This window comes from Ciconia boyciana, chromosome 21 (assembly GCF_034638445.1).
Source record: "Ciconia boyciana chromosome 21, ASM3463844v1, whole genome shotgun sequence".
NCBI lineage: Eukaryota > Metazoa > Chordata > Aves > Ciconiiformes > Ciconiidae > Ciconia > Ciconia boyciana.
This window is the reverse complement of record NC_132954.1, coordinates 3402495-3418910: the sequence shown is the minus strand read 5'-3', so window position 1 is coordinate 3418910 and position 16416 is coordinate 3402495. Positions and strand designations below refer to the sequence as shown.

Genomic DNA, 16416 nt, shown 5'->3' with positions numbered 1-16416 from the left:
TGAAGGGTCTGTCCCTATTGCAGGGATGCTTTCCCCGTGCCCCCCCCCAGCACCCTGGGGACAGATCCTGCCTCCCCACGCGGGCACGCACAAATACACAGCTCAGCCCTGGCTCAGCCCCAACAGACATCAGAGAACCCAACGTCACCCCATCCTCCCGGGGGCTCCAGCGCTCCTGGCCCCATCCTGCACCCCGAGGGACGAGGCGGGGAAATAAATCCCTGGGGGGGGGACAGAGGGAGAGGTGGTGGCGGAGCCCGGGGGGGGCTGAAGCAGCGGGCGGTGGGTGCGACCCTGGCTGTGCACCCACCCTTGTGGGTGGGGATGGGGACACCCTCGTGCGAGCGGGGATGGGGACACAGGGGCAGGATCCGTCCCCTGGGACACCCGAGCCCTGCCACAGCCCACGTGCCCGTCACAGCCTAAGTGACAAACCCCGGGGAGATGTGGCTGTCACCTCCCGTCCCCTGGGCAGGCTGCCCGGGCAGCGGGGGGAGGCACATCGTCCTAAGGGACACCTCCCTGTGCTTCCCCATCCTTTAGCCTCTCTCCTGGTCCCATCCCCTGACTCCAGCAGCTGGGGATTTATATATAAAAAAAAGAACAACCCACAAATCCTCAGATTTGGGTACCCCCCCCATCCCATCCCAGCCATCTCCCCCCATGAAACACCACCGCGGGTGCCCACGACCTCCCACAGGATGCCGAAGATGAGGAGGATGCCGGGGCGGGAGGCTGAAGGCCAAGGTCCCCTGTCCCCGTCCCTGTCCCCGGCTTTCGTTCTTCAGCTCCTTCTTCAAAGCCAGGCGGTGTGGCAGCTGCGGGGCCAGGTGCCGGAAGCCGACCTGCGCTCGCTTTCTCTCTGCTTTTATTTATTTTTTTCGCTCTCCGTTGACCCGGAGAACTTCACTTTCTAAAAAAAAAATGTCCCCGTGTCCCCCCCCTGCCCCCCCCCCCCCGCGGGGCTGGGGACAAGCCCCACGCCAGGCTCAGCTCACGCCCCGTGGCATGGGGACACGATGGCACCCGGCTGTGCACCCATCCCTGGAGTTCCAGGGGACACCCAGCACTCAGCTGGGATGCCAACGCTGGCCAAGGGGGGGTCGGGAGGTCCCCGACATGTGGCACCTGTGGCACCCAGGGACTCCCCTGGGCCCTGCCACCCCCCCAGCCCCCCCCGAAAGCTGCTTTCACTCACCCTTGACAACATTTTTTGGGAGGTTTCAGCTTTATTTTCATTTCTTGCCAGCCTTTCCACTGTAAATCCACCGAACGCAGCCCCCAAATCTGTGCAAGAGGGGTGCTGGGGACACCGAGACGGGGGCCCCGCTGCCCTGGGAGGGGACATCATGACACCCCCAAAACATCCCCTGCAGGATGGTTTCGAGCCACAGACTCCCCCTGGGGACACCGAGGTGTCCCCAGCCAGACCCAGCACAGGCTCCCGGGTGCTGGGTGGGTGTGCGGGACCCACGGGCCGTCTGGGTGGGGGTGACCTTGGGACCCCCACCCTGGAGGGCACCCCGAGCCAAAGGGACTGGGACCCATGGGGGAGCCAGGGCAGGAGGAGGAAGGACGGGTGAGCCTTGCAGATGTCCTCGTCCCCTGGGGTTGGGCGGGTGGCTCTGGGTGCCTGAGCAGAGGGGCCGCTCCCCCTCAAGGGGCACAGGGGGTTTAGGAGGGGGCAGGGGTTGGTGTTGGGGGGAGTTTGCTGGGACAACTGGGAAGATGGGGGGGGGCAGGTGGGCTTCCTGCCCCCATGTCCCTGTCCCTCCACCCCTGCAAAACCCAGTCTGCCCAGGACGAGGTGGGACACGGCCACCGGGACCCCCACCCGTGAGAAGAGGGGGAATGGAGACCGCCTGCTGCTGGGGGGGGGGACACCCCCAAGGACGGGGACCCTGCGGACACCGCAGGGGTGACACAGCCCCACGCTCAGCCTACTGCCCGCTCCAGCCACCGCCATCACCTCCAGGGTCCCCCCCCGCGCTGCTCCCCCTCCTCACCCCCCAGCACGCACCCGGGGCCAGTTCAGCTCTAACTGGGCTCACGGGGGCCATGAACCCTTCGGGAGCCAGGACAGGACACGCAGCACCCCGTCACGCCAGGCCATCACGGCGTCTGCCCGTCGTCGCTGTCACTGCAGCGCCGGGGCGAGGGGACATCGGAGGGAACGCGCTCCCCGAATCCCTTCTGCCAGGGGCACGGGTCTGGGGGCTCGGGGGACAGGAGGGACGTGGCCCAGGGACGGGTGACGGGAAGGGTGACATCCCCCGAAGGCAGGAGGGCAGGCGGCGACCCTGCCCCCGCAGAGTCCCCCCGCACGGCGTGTGCGCCTACGTGTGCCGCGGTGCCTGGGCGTGCTGTATGTGTATGTATGTGAGCTGTACGTCCCTGTGCACACGTGTATGTGTACGTATGTGTGCTGCGTGCCCCTGTGCACGTATGCACGTGTATGTATGTGAGCTGTATGTCCCTGGGCGTGCTGTATGTGTATGTATGTGAGCTGCGTGCCCCTGTGCATGCATGTACATGTACCTATGTGAGCTGTATGTCCCTGTGCACATATGTGTGTACGTATGTGTGCTGCATGCCTCTGTGCATGTACGTACGTGTATGTATGTGAGCTGTATGTCCCTGTGCATGCATGTACATGTATGTGTGTGAGCTGTATGTCCCTGTGCACGCATGTAGGTGTACGTACGTGTCGCTGCACGCCCCTGTGCATGCACACGCCCTCTGTCCCCATGTGCCACCCATACCTGTACGGGCCGTCTGTGCCGTGTTTCGCCTTGCGCACGCACGTACCGTATGTACCGCACGTACCGTATGTACCGTATAGGCGCGCACCCTGCCTGCGCCGCCGCTGCCCCCTGGCGGGCGGAGCGGGCGCAGCCCGGCACTGCCCCCTGGCGGGAGAGCGCGGGACTGCAGCCCCGCCCGCCGGCGGCCGCAGGGACCGCACAGCCCCACGGACACGGCCCCCCACCTCCCGCCCCACGGACACGGCCCCCCCGCCTCCCGCCCCGCGGACACGGGACCCCCACCTCCAGCCCCACGGACACGGGACCCCCGCCTCCAGCCCCACGGACACAGCCCCCCGCCTCCCGCCGCACGGACACGGCCCCCCGCCTCCCGCCCCACGGACACGGGACCCCCGCCTCCCGCCCCACGGACACGGCCCCCGCCTCCCGCCCCACGGACACGGCCTCCCCGCCTCCCGCCCCACGGACACGGGACCCCCACCTCCAGCCCCACGGACACGGCCCCCCGCCTCCCGCCCCACGGACACGGGACCCCGCCTCCCGCCCCACGGACACGGGACCCCACCTCCAGCCCCACGGACACGGCCCCCCGCCTCCCGCCCCACGGACACGGGACCCCCGCCTCCAGCCCCACGGACACGGCCCCCCGCCTCCCGCCCCACGGACACGGGACCCCGCCTCCCGCCCCACGGACACGGCCCCCCGCCTCCCGCCCCACGGACACGGGACCCCTGCCTCCAGCCCCACGGACACGGGACGCCCACCTCCAGTCCCACGAACACGGGACCCCCGAACTCCCGCCCCATGGACACGGCCCCCCGCCTCCAGCCCCACGGACCCTGACCCCCCAGACCACCAGCCCCTCATGCTCCAGTAGCCCCCCAGGCCCCCCGCCGTTGCCCCCCAGCCCCCCAACCCCTGCCCTGGGGCAGAGCCATGGGCACAGCCACCCCCAGGCAGGGCCCACGGGGGTCCCTCCCCGTCCCAGCGAGCCCCCCTCCCCCCAGCCCAAACAGCCCCCCAGCTGCACCCATGGGACTGGGCAGGACAAGGTGGGGGGCACACGGCTTTAATCCTGCCGGGGAAATGGGGAGTGTGGGAGCTGCGGTGTGTGGGGCTGGCCGCAACGTGTGGGGCTGGCTGCTCTGCCCACCCTGCCTGCGATGCTGGGGACATGGGGACAAGCCAGGGGACACGAGGTGGCCCCTCAGGGTGTGATGGGGCAGGTGACACCGGTGCCCTTCAGGACACAGGAGCCCCCAGGCACCTTGTGCAGGTACTGCTGGTGGCGGTCCTCGGCGTAGTAGAAGTCACCGGCCGGCTCGATGGCAGTGGTGACGTCCCCCCGCTGCCGCTCCCTCAGCTCCTGGGACAGTCCCATGGTGGGGGGGAGCCTGGACGGATCCCCCCCAGCCCACTGCCCCATGGCATGGCATAGCCAGGGCAGGGGTTTGCCCCACAGCCTGGGGCTGGGGGAGGTGGCCAGTGTCCCCAGGGGGGTGCCGGTGTCCCCACCTACCTGGTGGTACGCTGCCCTGCTGCGGAGGGCAGCTGCCTGCTGCTGGGGTCCCAGCGTGTAGATGACAGAGCGGTACTGGGTGCCCAGGTCCTCCTGCTGCCGCATGCCTGGGGGGGACAGCACCCGGGGGGGGTTATGGGGCACCCCCTGGCCCCACCGGGCACAGTGCAGCGCCTTCAGCCATGGAGGGTGAGATGGAGAAACTGAGGCACAGCGGGGGTACAGCTGAGAGGTGGCTGCGGGGCGTCCTGCTAAAGGGGTCAGTGAGGGAAGTCTCTGCGAGCCCCCCCGCACCCAGCACCAGGGGATGGAGATGCCAAGGACCCCCCTCTTGGGGCCAGTTTGGGGTTAAGGCCCCCCAGACCTGGGGTCTGGGGCTGCCCCAGGGCTGCATAGGACCCACGGCTGCTGCCCGGCCCCGGCGGCTCGTCCCTACCTTGCGTGGGGTCGTGGTTCTCCCAGAAGACTTTGAGAAGCTCCTCGTAGCTGATCTTCCGGGGGTCGAAGACGACCCTCACCACCTCGGCGTGCCCCGTCAGCCCTGCGGTGAGAGCCAGCCCTGCAGCGCTCCCAGGGGCAGCCCCTCACCGTGGCCTCCTGCCCCCCAACCTCCCGCTGCCCTGGGATGGGGGGGACCATCGGCCGGTGCACCCTCCCACTGGGAGCTGAGATCTGGCAAATTCGTGAGACTTGTGCAAAGCAGGAGTGTCGGCAGGGCTGGAGGGAGGGAAGCGGATATGGAGGGGCTGCAGCACCCGCCCACCCCCCAGGACCCCCGGACCCCCTTCCCCGGCTGCCTGGTGGGGATGGGATGCCCAAGCCCCCCCTGCACTGGGATAAATCCCTGGCTGGAGGCAGCAGCCGGGATAATATTTCCTGCAGACCGCTAATCCTCCACAAAATGTCTCCCAGATAAGCCAGGCGGCCGTCTGTCCGGGCTGGGGCGTTTGGGGGGCTGGGGTGGGGGACAAGGGGGGATCAGCATCTAACGGACGGCGGAGAGCACCCACGGGAGCCCAGGCCAGGGCAAGGCAGGGGCTGCTGGATGGGGACATCACCCCACTGTGGGTGCGGGGGACACTGGGGGGTCCCCGTCACAGCACGGGAGGGGAGAAGCCCCTCGTTACCTGTGCGCACTTCTTCGTAGGTGGGGTTGGGGGTGAAGCCTCCCGCGTAGCCCACCTGGGTGGAGAAGACCCCCGGTATCTTCCAGAAGAGCTCCTCCGCTCCCCAGAAGCACCCCATGCCTGCGGGGGGACAGGCAGGGATCAGGCAGCTGGTTGCCCTCGCTCAGGGGAGGGGTGAGCTGGGCTGGGGGGGCCCTGGGGGCAGCCCATGCTGCCGGGACCCCCCTTCCCTGGCACGGGGGGACCACGCACCGAAAATGGCCGTCTGCATCTCCGCTGGGAACGGCGGGAGCATGGGGTTCCCGTTGACGGCGTGGGTGGCTGCAGGGGGGACACGGCGTCAGGACCCCCAGCCTGTCCTGAACTGCAATCATCTCTACCCTGTCCCCCCCCCCCCCAAAAGCAGGCACTGACCTTGTCCCTGTCCCCTCCAGCTCCTTGTCCCGCTTGGCCTCTGGCCTGTGTCCTCTCATGGCCACCCTCACCCTAACCCGGCCCCTGTGGGGGTCCCGGGGCTGTCACCTTCCCGCAGGGATGCTCTGGTACCCCGTGCCCTGCCCGGCGTTGTCCCCCCTGTGGGGATGTCCCCTGCCTCAGGGATGTCCCCCTGCCCCAGGGATGCTCTGGCCGGGGGGAACCTGCCCAGGGCTGGGGGGTGGCAAGGGGGGGGCACGGAGCATCCCAGGGGAGTTTAAGGAGGGCAATGCCAGGGCTGGCACCGGCCACCCAGACACCCACCCGGCCAGCAGCAAAGGGAAGCTGAGACCTGGCTGCTCGTGACACTTGTGCAGCATGAACACCCTCCGCACTCACCCTCCTCCTTCTGGGGCTCCCAAAGCCTCTGTGTCCCCCCCAAGTTCCCTGCGAGGATGGTCCCCATGAGCAAACCAGGGGGTTACAGCGTTCCTGGGGGGGGACAGAGGAGCCTGACACCCCCCCCCCCCGGCACGTCTGGGTGATGGTGAAGGGGGGCCCACTGGGCTCAAAACACCCCAAGACAGCCCTGGTGATGGGGCCAGGCCAGCACCCTGCCCTGGACCTTTCCCTGCCACCCCGCTCCGGGGACAGGGCCACCGCCATCCCCCAGCACCGACACCCCCGCAGCAGCCCCCCAAAACCACACAAGGGTGCTGGGGGGGGGGGGGGGGGCTCAGCAGGGTGCGTCCCCGTCCCCGTCCCCGGGGAGCCCCCCCGCCGCCCCCAGCCCAGCCCGGAGCCTGTGCCGGTACCTGCCACCGGCAGCCTCTGGGCTCTGCCCGGCAGAGCCTCGGCGGGGCTGGGGAGCACCCCGGCACCCAGCATGGCCGCCGCAGGGACGGGACGTCCCGCCGAGCCCCGCTGCCCCTTTGGACTGGGAGGAGGGAGCTGCGGGTGCTGGGAGGGACACTGGGAACACTGGGAGGGAGAAGGGTGCAGGGGGCCGGGGAGGCACGGGACCGTGGGGGGCACGGGAGGGGACACCTCGCTTTGTCACAGAGACACGGGGACAGGGCGCATAGCCCCGGGGGGGAGAATCCCCCCCCGCGGGACCCCCCGGGGGTGTCAGTGGCGAGGGGTGGCCGGGGAGGGGGGGGCCATCCTGCGGGTCAGCGTCCCGGCGTGTCCGGCCACCCGGTCAATCGTTAACGCACGCGAGGCCGGCGGTGCCCGAGGTCACCCCGGGACGGAGCCAGCCCCCCCCTCGCCCCACGGCTGAGCCCCACCAGAGCCTCCCCCAGGAGTGGGGCTCCAGACCCCCACGGCCACGCTGGTCCCCGGGCAGCACCCAGCACCCCGGGGCTGAGGGAGTTGTGGGGTGGGGGGGTCCCAGCCCCTCGTCTCCCCCCGGGGATGCCCAAGGGCTCATCAGGGCAGGGTAGGGCCTGATCCAGCCCCCCCCCGAGAGCCATGTGCAGCACCGCATCCGAGTCCACCCCTGCTTCGGGGTGTCCATGAGGACATCGCCCACCCGCTCCCCTGCCTCCCTGAGGAATTGTCCCCAAACCCCTGGGTTTAACCCCAATCTGAGCCTATGCCAAAAAGCAGCCCCCCCATAGCTGACAATTGACCGGGAACTGCCCAGCCACAACCGGGGCAGGTGACAGCCCGGACGCGTGGTCCCTGCGGACCCCCGGTAGATCCCCCTGCCCCTTCTAGATGAGATCGCACCCCACCCCACCCCACCCCACCCATCCCACCCCGCCCCGCCGGCCTGGCCCCGAGCAGGGGACAAGAGACACGGGGGCACACGTGTGGACACCGGGGGACACACGGGGACACCGTGTCCGTCTTCGAGCCCACCCAGAGCCCCCACATCAGTAACTGCCGGTATTTTCCCGGGGGCTCCCGCCCCCCCCCCCCCGCTGGCGGGTGCCGGGGCCGAGCAGGGAAGGGTTAACCCCACCCGCACACCCGCACACGCGGGGACACACGCACACACGCACACACACACACGCACACACACACACACGCACACGCACACACACGCACACACACACACACACACGCACACACATGCACACCCCCAGCCTGGCGGTGGCCTCATTCTGCCTGGGGAGGTGACAACGCCGGCGGCCTGTCCCCAGCCGCTGCCATCACCCGGGCTCTGCCTGCGGGTGCCCTTCATCCTCTTCATCCTCCTCCTCCTCCCCCCGGGGAGCCCCGCGGGCACGGAGGTAACGGCGGGGGGGGGGAGGGGGGGGGCACGTACCGATGGATGCTCCGGGCGGGGGGGGGACACGACACCGGGGGGACGGGACACCGGGGAGGACAGAGCCCCGGCAGCACAGTGGGATGCAGGATGCGCTGGGGGGTGGGTGGGGTGTCCCCCCCGAGAGCCCAGGGGGAGAAGGTGAGGGGGCTGAGGACCCGAAAAGAATCCCCCCTCGGGAATGGCCCGGGCACCCCGTTAAGGAGACGCCCCCCATCTCCCCCAGCCTGGGAATATTTGCACTGAAAAAATCCCTCCCTCCCCTCCCAAAATCACGGGTGGAAAGTGGCGTTTACTGGGGGGCACTTGGGATGGCCCCAGGGGGATGCGGGGGATGAAACTGGGTGTCCCCCCCCCACAGCCCGGTTCCATGCAGGTCCCCAGCAGGGAGCAGGGTTACCTGTGCTGAGTTTGTGAGGCCTCGACTGGCCTTTACATGCTGCTGGTTGGGACCGAGTCCTGGCCTGGCGAGGGGGAGGAAGGCCCAGGCCCTAGGATAGGAATTTGAGGCAATTTCAGCCATTTCAACTATTTTATTGCTAAGGGCCTTGTGGAAATAGAGCAGATGAGGTTTTATCAGGTTTTACCCCCCCCGCTCTAGGACCAGCGTTCCAAAAGCCACTTGAATGCACCCAAATTCACCATGCTCCACCTGGTCTTCCAGGACCCTCCCCATCCCCCTGCAACCAAGCAGCCCCCCCAAATCCCTCCCGGACTGATCTGCTGGGGAGTTTAAGCCTGTAGGAAGATGCTCCCCCCCGGGTTTCCATGGCTCTGAGGGTGCCGATGGCTTGACGAAAGCCGGGGGAGGCGAGGACAGCCGGGGATTTGCTTTTTATCTAATTCAAAAATAGCTGCCCTGGCACCGCGGGCCGGATCCTGCGCAGAGGGGTCAAGCAGCCACCTCTCCGCCCCGCCTGAAGGATGCGGGACGGGGCTGGATCCGGGGGTGCATCCGTATCGCAGGACCCCCCCACGCACAGTCCCATCTCACCCCCCAATCCACCCCAGTCCCACGGCCACGCGCTGTGGGGCAGAGAGGGTCTCTGGGGAAGAGTCTATGCAGAGAAAGAGGGATCATATAGGGCTCCTACGGTAACCCTATAGAGGTTGGGTCAGCGGGGGGTATGGATGCAGCTGGGCTTCTCTAGGGAGAAGGGGTGGGGGCAGCCCCCATCCCCAAATCTGCTGAGACTCTTGTTCCCCCAGCGCCAGCCCGGGGCAGGGGGCACAGTTTGGTCCCAGCACAGCCCAGGGGGGGTGATGGGGGTCCTGGGGCCGAGGGGGGCGATGAGGGTTTGGAGATGGGGCAGGGACCCCGGGACCCCACCACCAGCACCGTGCGTCCCCGGCCATCGGCCCCAGCGTTTCGTGTTCACCGCGGACCTTGATTTAACGTCACACAATTAAGGCACGCGGTGAATGCCAAAGGGGGGGGCTGGCCTGGGCTGGGGGGGACCGCACTCACCACAGGAGGAGCGTGGAGATGCCAAAAAGCCGGAGCAGCAGCACCCCATCGCCACGGGCCGGTAAGGGAAGGCGCTGCGGGACCCCCAGGGAGGAACTGGGCTGGGAGGGGTCCAGCACCCCCAGCCCTCCTGCCCCCCCAGACCCCTCCAGCCTCCCCATCTCCCCCCGACTCTCTGCAGCCCCGTTTGCACTCCCACCCCCGGCTGCCCCCGACCCACCCGAGACCATCAGGGCAACCAGGGCCCCCAAGCCACCCCCCACCCTGATTCCCCCCCAGCTCCGCCAAGGACAGGAGAGGGGACGCAAGCCCAGGGCACCCCCAAATCGCCCCCCAACCCACAGAGCCCCAACCACGGTCCCTTCCCATATTTTCCCTCTCCAGCAGTGGGTGCTGCTGCCTCCCAAGGCACCAGAGCTGATGGGTGGGAAGGGGGAACACAGCCAGAGGACATTTTGGAGGAAGGGAGCAGCCGAAAGCCCTTAAGGAGCGGAGGAAGAGGAGAACGAGGACCAACCCGGCTCCATGGCTGTGTTAACACCCTTCTCCCGGCGAGTCGGGAGCAGTGGGGAGACATCAGCCCCTGGCTTCCTGCCCGGCTGCTCCCCGCAGCTCCCAGCCGATGGGGGAAGAGACATGGCCATGGCTCTCAGGTTTCTTTCAGCCAAACTTTGCCCAGATGCTTTTGCAGACCGTGTTCTCCTGAGCCGCCGTTTCTCCAGTGTTTCCAGCCGCCTCTGGCATACACCCACCGACCTCGAGCCAAAGCCTGGCACAGCCGCTCATGTCCCACGTTCCCAGGGGCCACATTTTGGATGGAGGTTTCACCCACCATGGTCCTCGATGCTGGAGAAGGGCTGGATAAATCGCTCCTGTAAGGGAGAGCATCGCTGACCTGCTCTGTCTTAGCCAGCCTTTCCTGCGGCTCCAGGTTTATCCGTGTTTGTCCCAGCGAGGTGCTTTTTGGGCTCTCAGGGTTACAGCTCCCCGAGGACTAATCCAAGAACCCGCTCATCACCAAAGGCTGCAGCAGAGCTGATGTCTGCTCCCTCTGAGAACGCTTTTTGCTGCTTTCCCTGCACGGAGCACAAGGAGACTCTGCTTTTCCCCATGTCCTGCTCTCCCCTGCAAAGAAATTCACCCAGGACCAGTGCCTCATCACTGCAGATTTGCTGCTGCCGATGTCCCCGCTGTCCCCTAAGGCTTGTGGCTGCTGGCGTCCCTGCAGCCAGGCCGGCTCGGTGCTGAGCCCTGTGTCTCTCCCGGGACCCACTCGCAGCCTCGGCAGCACGAAGCCACGTTTGCTGCATCCTTGTCCTCCTGTGGGCCCTGTGCACCCCAACTGCTCTGTCCCTCCCCAGAGCCCGGGGCACCCCCTGCCCTCCGGAAAGCAGCGGAGGCGATGGGAACGCCGAGCCCCTGGCAGACATCCTTGCAGGCAACGTGCTCCTTTGTCATCCCAGATCTTCGCATTCCTGTGCCGAAACTCAGGGAGAACAGGACCAGGTGTCACGCTCCATCCCCTCCTGGCCACCAAAAAAAGGCCTGGATGAAGGAGCCAATGACGGCCGTTAAACACCCTGCAAGCCCCAAAAAGAGGGTCCGGCTGGGGGATGGACTGTGTCTTGCTGCTTGGCTCCCCACGGGACAGCCCCTGGGGTGGGAGGTGACCCACGGGGCCGGGGCTGTCCCAGGGTGGCCGGGAGGGGAAGGGGCTGGTTGGTCAATAAAGGATCTCACCCATAAATGCATATAGCCCGGCTGCTGTGTCATGGGGGGACACGCCATCCCCTAAGCCAGCTCTGGGAGCAACACTAACTCCTCTGGGCTCTCAGCACCCCTGCACCCTGCTCTTCTCCAAGTGGCCCGAGGACACGGGTGCTCCCCTGTACGCATGACACCCATGGTGGATCAGAAGCAGGGCTGAGCCCATCACACCCCCGGGCTGGTCTCTCCCCCCTCCCAAGGGACCCACCAGGCACCCGCGGGCATCAGAAGGGCTGCAGGTCCCCCAGGAGCTGCACACAATGGTGGCTGTCACAGCACCCAGCCCTGCAGAGCCTCCGCGGCCTCGTGGAGGGGTTCCTGCACCCCCCAGGCTCCGGCCCCTGCTCTGGCAGTGGGGGTGCAGCACCCACCCTCCTCCGGGGGAAGGAGCCGGGCTCCAGCCCAGCTGCACGTTCGGCGTCGCCCAAGCGGGAGCTGGTTGCTCAGACCCCCCCCACCTTCCCCTCGTCCCACGGGCAGCGCAGAGCTCAGGGTCCCTGCAGGACCACATTGGGTGACTGGAGGCCATGGAGGGAGGGCTGCAGCCATGGCACCAGGCTCCTCCACGCCGCTCGCAGCCTCTGCCCCAGCCTGGAGCCATCAAAGATGCTTGTTTTAAAAGCACCTTGTCCTTCCCTGCAAGCACTGCTGCCTCCTGGGCCTTGCAATGCTCTGCAGCCCCAAAATGGCTCAGAGCAGCTGGGAGAGCATCGCACAGGGGTGCAGAGCAGTGCACAGCCACGCACAGCAGTACACAACCATGCACAGTAGTGCAGAGCAGTGCACAGCCACGCGGGAAGGTGCACAACCACGCACAGCGGTGCACAACTGTGTACAGTAGCGCAGAGCGGTGCACAGCCACACACGGACGTGCACAACCGTGCACAGTAGCACAGAGCAGGGCACAACCACACGGGAAGGTGCACAACCACGCACAGCGGTGCAGAGTGGTGCACAACCGTGCACAGTAGCACAGAGCAGTGCACAACCACACAGGAAAGTGCACAACCACGCACAGCGGTGCACAGTAATGCAGAGCGGTGCACAACCACACGGGAAGGTACACAGCCGTGCACAGTGGTGCGGAGCGATGCACAACCGTGCACAGTGGTGCAGAGGGGTGCACAACCGTGCACAGGGGTGCAGAGGGGTGCACAACCACGCACAGGGGTGCAGAGGGGTGCACAACCACGCACAGGGGTGCACAACCACGCACAGGGGTGCAGAGGGGTGCACAACCACGCACAGGGGTGCAGAACCACGCACAGGGGTGCAGAGGGGTGCACAACCACGCACAGGGGTGCAGAGCGGTGCACAACCACGCACAGGGGTGCACAACCACGCACAGGGGTGCAGAGCGGTGCACAACCACGCACAGGGGTGCACAACCACGCACAGGGGTGCAGAGCGGTGCACAACCACGCACAGCGGTGCACAACCACGCACAGGGGTGCAGAGGGGTGCAGAACCACGCACAGGGGTGCACAACCACGCACAGGGGTGCAGAGCGGTGCACAACCACGCACAGGGGTGCACAACCACGCACAGGGGTGCAGAGCGGTGCACTACCACGCACAGGGGTGCAGAGCGGTGCACTACCACGCACAGGGGTGCAGAACCACGCACAGGGGTGCAGAGGGGTGCAGAACCACGCACAGGGGTGCACAACCATGCACAGGGGTGCAGAGCGGTGCACAACCACGCACAGGGGTGCAGAGCGGTGCACAACCACGCACAGGGGTGCACAACCACGCACAAGGGTGCAGAGCGGTGCACAACCACGCACAGGGGTGCACAACCACGCACAGGGGTGCAGAGCGGTGCAGAACCACGCACAGGGGTGCAGAGCGGTGCAGAACCACGCACAGGGGTGCAGAGCGGTGCAGAAGCACGCACAGGGGTGCACAACCACGCACAAGGGTGCAGAGCGGTGCACAACCACGCACAGGGGTGCACAACCACGCACAGGGGTGCACAACCACGCACAGGGGTGCAGAGTGGTGCACAACCACGCACAGGGGTGCACAACCACGCACAGGGGTGCACAACCACGCACAGGGGCGCAGAGCGGTGCACAACCACGCACAGGGGTGCAGAGCGGTGCACAGGGGCGCAGAGGGGCGCAGAGCGGCGCAGACCCCCGCCCAGCCGCACGTACCCACGGGCGGGCAGGCCGGCGCAGGCAGCCCGCGGAGCACGGGAGCCCTCCCGCGGCGATCCCCGGCCCCGCTCCCACGCCCGCAGCGGAGGGGGGCCCGCCGCGCCGTGCTGCTGCATCCCCCCGGGCGCTGCTGCCTGCACTGCCCGCAGGGCCGTTTGCTTTTGCCTTTTGGATGTCGAGCCTTTAGGTCTCACGTTTTCCAGCTTTCCCCCCGCCCCATTATGGGGAGATGTGGGAATTCCCTTTTTCCGAGCAAATAAACCGGGAGCAGCAGAGCTGCGGACGATGCCAACAGCGAGAGCAGCACCGGGCGCTCAGCCCCAGCACGGAAACCTGCTCCCCAAACCCTCCTGCCTGGATTCTGCTGCCTCCCGGGCTCAGCGGAGCTGCGTTTCCTTCCACAGGGTCGGGGTGTTTGCAAGCAGCTTGGAAACCCCCAAATCAGTCCCTGCAGGGACCCGCTGTGCAAAGGCCAAGCCCGGGTTTATACAACTTCAGAAACTGCAGCAGCAAAGAGGCTTTTCTGCACCCCAGTGGGTGCAGCCCCTGGCTCAAACCCGCCCTCTGCTTCCCGGCCCCCTCATCCTAAAGCATCCCGGCCCCTTTCCCCGGCTAGCAAGGGCATTTGGGCAGGGGGAATTCACCTCCCTCGAAGCAGGGGAGAGCGGCACATCAGCAGGTAAAAACCAGACAGGGATCCCTTTCCCCACACAGCCCAACCGTGCAAATATTTTGCCTCTTTGTTGCAAAGAAATAGCAGTAATAAATACCTTTTTGCTCCTACCTGTGCCGCGCTCACAGGGAAGATGGCGTTGCATGCTGTTGGGGTCTTCAGTTATAATCGTGGGTGGGATGTTTTTGCCCGTAACCTGAAGTTTGCCACGCACAGACACGCTGCGGCTGGCTGAGAGCGAAGCCTTCTCAGATGCACTAGAAAGTTTCCATTTTTCTCCTGGGTTAGACCAGAACAGGCCCAGGTCCAGACTGAAACCCTTCCCCGCTCGTCCTGCCCTCCGAGCATCCTCGGAAGGGTCGGCAGAAGCAGCTACCTCCAAGTCATGCATCAAATATTCACTTTTTCCCCCACATCCAAGCTACCCCTTCGTTCCCAGCACTATTTCTACTCTCCAGGACATTCACTTGGCCTCTTCCTTTAAAAAAACCCCTCCTAATATTTAACATTGTGCCCTGTTTTGGTGTTATCCTTTCCGCTACCCTCTGGAAGCTCCACAGGTCTCCCAAAAAGCAAAGGAGGAGCGCAATCCAGCCAGCGATGTACAAAACTACCTATTTTTCTCTCTCCGCTTCAGTTTGGGATGAAATAGGGCTGTTTCAGGTCTCCGGGCACACCAAACTCCTGCCCCCATGCACAAGCCCCAGAGGTTTCCATGGAAGTGATGCCAAGGTTGAAGGCGCTGCGGAATAAATTCTGCAGGGAACACAAGCGTCAGGAGCGCAACGTCCCAGCAATTCACCTGCTTTGCCTTAAAAGTGGAAAAAAAAAAAAGTATTTTAGCTCTCACACAGTTAAACACAAAGGGAAATTTAAGCAGCAGCACACGACAGCAGCATGAGGCCATCCCAGGTTAGAGGATGTGGATACGACTTGTGAATAAAGTTATTTTTTTCTTAAGTAAAAATAATTGCAGGTACTACACCTGCATCTGAAGTATTGTGGTTTTCAAATCGCATCTTCCTGTTCCTCTCACATCTCTCACTCTCTCGGGTCATGGCTTGAAGACCAAAAGGGGGAACAAGCTGGGTCTGACCAACAGTGAAACCGAGCACAAGCTGGGTCTGACCAACAGTGAAACCGAGCACACAAACACCTGCCAGGCACGGCAGAACCACCCTCCCTCCAGCTTTTTACTCAATTAAGATTATCTCAAAATACAAAATTGTTTAATTTGGGCCTTTAATCAACTTTCTGCCCTTATTTCCTCCAGCTTTGCAAACAATGCAGGTTTTACGCTCCTCTGAAAACGCATGAGGACACCAGCAAGGAATTTGGGTTTTCGGCCAGCTTGGAAGCAAAGAGAGGCCAAAGCTATCAAAGAATTAAGAGGACAGAAATTCTTCCGGAGAAACCAAGTAAGATATCCCAATAAAATGCAAATGGCCACACAACCGCTTTTGACACCTGCAGAAACACCAGCCCAGACCCCCCCAAGGAAGCTGCCCAGGTCCTTACCTGACACTGGGCTATTTGGAGCTTGTTTGCTTTTCAGAAGCAAGAATTAGTCCAAAAAAAAAAAAAAATAAAGCACTCCAGTGAGCGCATATAGGGTATGTGAGTATTTGCTATCCTGCAGTGTGGAAGCAGGATGATGGGACAGCAAGGCTGATTTTCCGCCCAAGGTGAGAAGAGCAAAGCTGGCAGCTGGCTGGTTCCAGATGTTTCCCAACTGCAATTTAATAATTGAAATATTTTCGATATAGCACAATTTTCCTTGATGACGACCCATTAAGTATTGACAATTCAAGCGCCATTACTGGCTCAGACAGTAGATTTGTTTGTGCCTCTTTTAGTCCCTCTGAACTGCCAGAACAAGAAAACCTGGATTTTTGATTTCTTGACCTGGAGCAGTTTTCCCAGGGGAGACCATTTGGGATGCGAGTGGTATCCACACCTGGAAGGAGCTGGATAATCCCCAACTTACCTGTGAAAAGGGAATGAATCCTGAACAGCGAGGCTAGCCGGGCGCTGCCCCTCGCCCTGGGGCCAGCCCAGGCCACCGGCCATCTTCCCACCTCAAGGAGCGAAAACAACCCCAATGTGCTGGGAACAAACCCTGGTACCGCGCCAGGACTGAGCTCGGCATGCCCGGAGACGGGTCACAGCACCCTGCTTCAAACCCAAGGAGAAACCACACTTCGCTCATTATTTTAAGGTATTAATACAGCAGCGAACCCCCGAGTT

The 16416-nt window shown here is 64.6% G+C and overlaps 1 protein-coding gene across 1 annotated transcript; it reads right to left on the bottom strand.

The window, feature by feature from the left end:
* Positions 1-3865: 3865 nt before the first annotated feature.
* On the bottom strand, positions 3866-6713 carry LOC140662123 (peptide methionine sulfoxide reductase MsrA-like). The gene is made up of 6 exons (XM_072885205.1): positions 6641-6713; positions 5664-5732; positions 5412-5531; positions 4721-4825; positions 4285-4391; positions 3866-4131 (listed from the first exon to the last, which is right to left on the bottom strand). Exons 1-6 carry the CDS (start codon positions 6711-6713, stop codon positions 3973-3975), a joined length of 633 nt encoding a protein of 210 aa, XP_072741306.1. The 3' UTR covers positions 3866-3972.
* Positions 6714-16416: the final 9703 nt, after the last annotated feature.